The sequence below is a fragment of the Myotis davidii genome, unplaced genomic scaffold (assembly GCF_000327345.1).
Source record: "Myotis davidii unplaced genomic scaffold, ASM32734v1 scaffold845, whole genome shotgun sequence".
Taxonomy (NCBI): domain Eukaryota; kingdom Metazoa; phylum Chordata; class Mammalia; order Chiroptera; family Vespertilionidae; genus Myotis; species Myotis davidii.
The window spans coordinates 1,462,506-1,465,978 of record NW_006296223.1 but is presented as its reverse complement, the minus strand read 5'-3'; the positions used below and the strand labels follow the sequence as shown (position 1 = coordinate 1,465,978).

General features: G+C 66.7%; 1 protein-coding gene across 1 annotated transcript in view; it reads left to right on the top strand.

Moving 5' to 3' along the window:
• The window catches only part of SBF1 (SET binding factor 1), a 27,377-nt gene that overhangs the window by 6,716 nt on the left and 17,188 nt on the right, over positions 1 to 3,473 (top strand). Inside the window, 11 exon segments of the mRNA XM_015568720.1 lie at positions 236 to 321; positions 676 to 813; positions 1,018 to 1,176; positions 1,255 to 1,365; positions 1,920 to 2,025; positions 2,140 to 2,272; positions 2,374 to 2,482; positions 2,570 to 2,683; positions 2,762 to 2,839; positions 3,156 to 3,269; positions 3,342 to 3,469. Coding sequence (XP_015424206.1) covers positions 236 to 321; positions 676 to 813; positions 1,018 to 1,176; positions 1,255 to 1,365; positions 1,920 to 2,025; positions 2,140 to 2,272; positions 2,374 to 2,482; positions 2,570 to 2,683; positions 2,762 to 2,839; positions 3,156 to 3,269; positions 3,342 to 3,469 — 1,276 coding nt within the window.

Below are 3,473 nucleotides of genomic sequence, written 5' to 3'. Positions count from 1 at the left end.
CAGCAGGGCTTCCCCCGCCCTCTGGTGGCCCTGGGCCTGTGGCTGCCTGGTGGCCTCTCTCTGGATTATTTTTAGGGAAATTGTAGGTCTGGGAGCTGAGGCCAGCCTGGTGCCAGATGAGGACGGGGCGGGGGTGGGGACGTTTCCACCCTGGGCTTCTAGGCTCCTGCCTGGTGTGTGTGTGTGGGGGGGGCGGGGGGTGGCAGGTGCTCTGACCCCCTGCTCCTGTCCTCAGGGAGTGGGGAAGGCCAGGGCCAGATCCTGCAGCGCTTCCCGGAGAAGGACTGGGAGGATAACCCCTTCCCTCAGGGCATCGAGCTGGTGAGTGGGGTGTTGGCTGCTGGGGGCCCGGCCCGCTCGGGACAAGAAGATGTCTGAGCTGCTTCTGGGGGTGGGGGGTAGGGGCACTGGCTTGGCTGGCAGGGTGCTCGGTGCCCACATCCTGTCATCCCTCCCTCTTCACTATGGGGACCATGTCCTGCATCACAGGGTCTTCACCCCACCTAGACTATTACTCCCTTTTGCGGGGGGCAGGCTAGGTCAGGAAGTGAGGTGCCCCCGGTGGCCCAGGGAGGTGCTATCTGCTGCTCTGGCACCTGGCATCCAGGCCCTGGCTGTGCGCATACTCCGTGGCAGCGTGCAGAGGGAGCTGACCCCGACCCTTCCCTCCCACAGTTTTGCCAGCCCAGCGGGTGGCAGCTGTGTCCTGAGAGGAACCCACCGACCTTCTTCGTTGCCGTCCTCACTGACATCAACTCGGAGCGGCATTACTGTGCCTGCTTGACCTTCTGGGAGCCAGCAGAGCCCACGCAGGTCAGCCTGGGGCTGCGCCCCGGCCCCGGCCCCTGTCCCGGCCCCGGCCCCTGCCCCTGCCCCTGCCCCGGGTGTGTCTCCCTGTCTGCGGTCGTCCTGGCACCTAACCCCATGGAGCCTGGAGTTTCCGGAAGAGTCACCGTGTCCTCCTGCTGGGTTCACGGGACCTGCCTGGGAGCCAGGCGAATGGGCTTCTGTCCACAGGAAGCCGTGTGCTCGGAGGACGCTGCCGGGAGGGAAGAGAGAGCCGACGAGGGAGGCCCAGGGCGACTGTCACCTGGCACGTCTGGCCCGCCAGGCCAGCTGTTCGCTCCAAAGACTCTGGTGTTGGTGTCTCGGTTGGACCACGTGGAGGTGTTCAGGGTGAGGCGGGCAGCCAGGGTCGAGGCAGGGCGTGGGTCTCCCACCAGCTGCTGCCATGCTCGTCTGTGGCTCTTGCAGAACAGCCTGGGTCTCATCTACACCATCCACGTGGAGGGCCTGAACGTGGGCCTGGAGACCGTGGTCGGGAACCTGCTCACCTGCATCATCCCCCTGGCTGGGGGCTCACAGGTGGGTCTGAGGCAGCTGCCGGGCCCTCCTTTCGCCTGTGGCCGTGGGGGTGGGGCTGCAGGCACTCAGAGTCGAGCCTGGGCAGAGCCCGGCCCCAGGCCTCGGACACGCGTGTGTCTTGGTGCCACTGCCAGCCACCATCCCTCCTTGGCCTGTCTGCTCGCCTGTGTGTCCGTGTCGCCTGGCTCTCTGTCTGGCACCTGTCAGTGTTTCTGTCCTCTCGCTCCTGGGATGTGCTGTCTCTGGATGCTCAGCCTCTGTCCGAGCCGCCGTGTGCGAGTGTGTCTAACTGTGTCTCTCTGCCCGTCTGTCCTGTGCAGCTGGACTCTGTTGAGGACGGAGTGGTACGGACTCTTTGTTTCTTCTGCCCACCCAGGCCCATCCCTGCCCAGGTCAGAGGCCCGAGCTCTCTCTGCAGCACTGCTCGGGCCAGCAGAGGCTGGTGTGGCCTTTCCCTCGGGCCCCGTCAGCCCTCCCGGCCTGCTGAGGCCACAGAGCTCTGGGCTGACTCGGGCCTGGGCGATGCCCCTGAGCACCACTCTCTCTTCCCACAGAGAACCATCTCTTTGGGGGCAGGTGACCGGCAGGTCATCCAGACCCCACTCACCGACTCCCTGCCCATCAGCCGCTGCAGCGTGGCCCTGCTCTTCCGCCAGCTAGGTGAGCCCGCCGCCCGGGCCTCCCTTTCCTCCCCTGCCGGGGTCAGAGGTTGAGGCTGTCACTGTGTGTGGGGTGGGGCGGGGCAGGGCCTGCCAGCCTGTCCTCTCCCTTCAGGCATCACCAACGTGCTGTCTTTGTTCTGCGCTGCCCTCACTGAGCACAAGGTGCTCTTCCTGTCCCGGAGCTACCAGCGCCTCTCAGACGCCTGCCGAGGACTCCTGGCCCTGCTGTTCCCGCTCCGATACAGGTGCCTGCCCGGGCCCCAGCTGCCACCCAGCCCTCTGCCTGGCCCCTCTGCCCATCCCCCTCCTTCCCGGCACCCCCCTCACTGAGCCCTGGCCTTTGCAGCTTCACCTACGTGCCCATCCTGCCGGCGCAGCTCCTGGAGGTTCTCAGCACGCCCACGCCCTTCATCATCGGCGTCAACGCAGCCTTCCAGGCAGAGACCCAGGAGCTGGTGAGGGCCACGCTGTGTACGCCCCGCGCTCCAGGCCCTGCTGGCTGGCCTGCGGGTCCCTGACCACCCCCCGCCTTCGGTCCGCAGCTGGATGTGATTGTGGCTGACCTGGATGGAGGGACGGTGACTGTCCCCGAGTGTGTACACATTCCACCGCTGCCGGAACCGCTGCAGAGCCAGACCCACAGCGTGCTGAGCATGGTGAGACCCCGGGAGGGCAGGCGGACGGGCCTCAGTGCCTGGGCTGGTGCGCCTACCACCCTCCTCTCCGCTGCTTAGGTCCTGGACCCGGAGCTGGAGTTGGCAGATCTCGCCTTCCCACCCCCCACAATATCCTCTTCCTCCCTGAAGATGCAGGTGGGGTCATGCCTTCCTGTGCCCTCTCCTTAGGCCTGCCGCCAGCACAGCGCAGCCACCCTGGCCGCGGGGGAGGTGGGAGGGCAGGCGCTGAGCTCCGAGGGCCCTGGGCAGGAGCGGTGGTCAGTGGTGTCGCAGGCATCCCTGCGCTCTGTGTGGAGGGGGCTGGAGGGAGAGGAAGGCCTGAGGCACCTGGGGAGGCTTGAGCAGGGCCCCCACAGGGTTTGGGTTTGAGGAGGTGGAGCCTGGAGTGGGTGGAGGGTGAGGGCTGCCTGTGCAGGGGCCGGGCACTCACCTGCACTCACCTGCGACCCAGGACAAGGAGCTGCGGGCTGTTTTTCTGCGGCTCTTTGCTCAGCTCCTGCAGGGCTACCGTTGGTGTCTGCACATGGTCCGCATCCACCCGGAGCCTGTCATCCGCTTCCACAAGGTGGGCATCAGGGCGGGCACAGCGGTCGGGCAGCAGTCGGTGCCTGCGGGCTGACCTCCTCGTGCACCCCAGGCAGCCTTCCTGGGCCAGCGTGGGCTGGTGGAGGACGACTTCCTGATGAAGGTGCTCGAGGGCATGGCCTTTGCGGGCTTCGTGTCGGAACGCGGGGTCCCCTACCGTCCCACGGACCTGTTGACGAGGTGT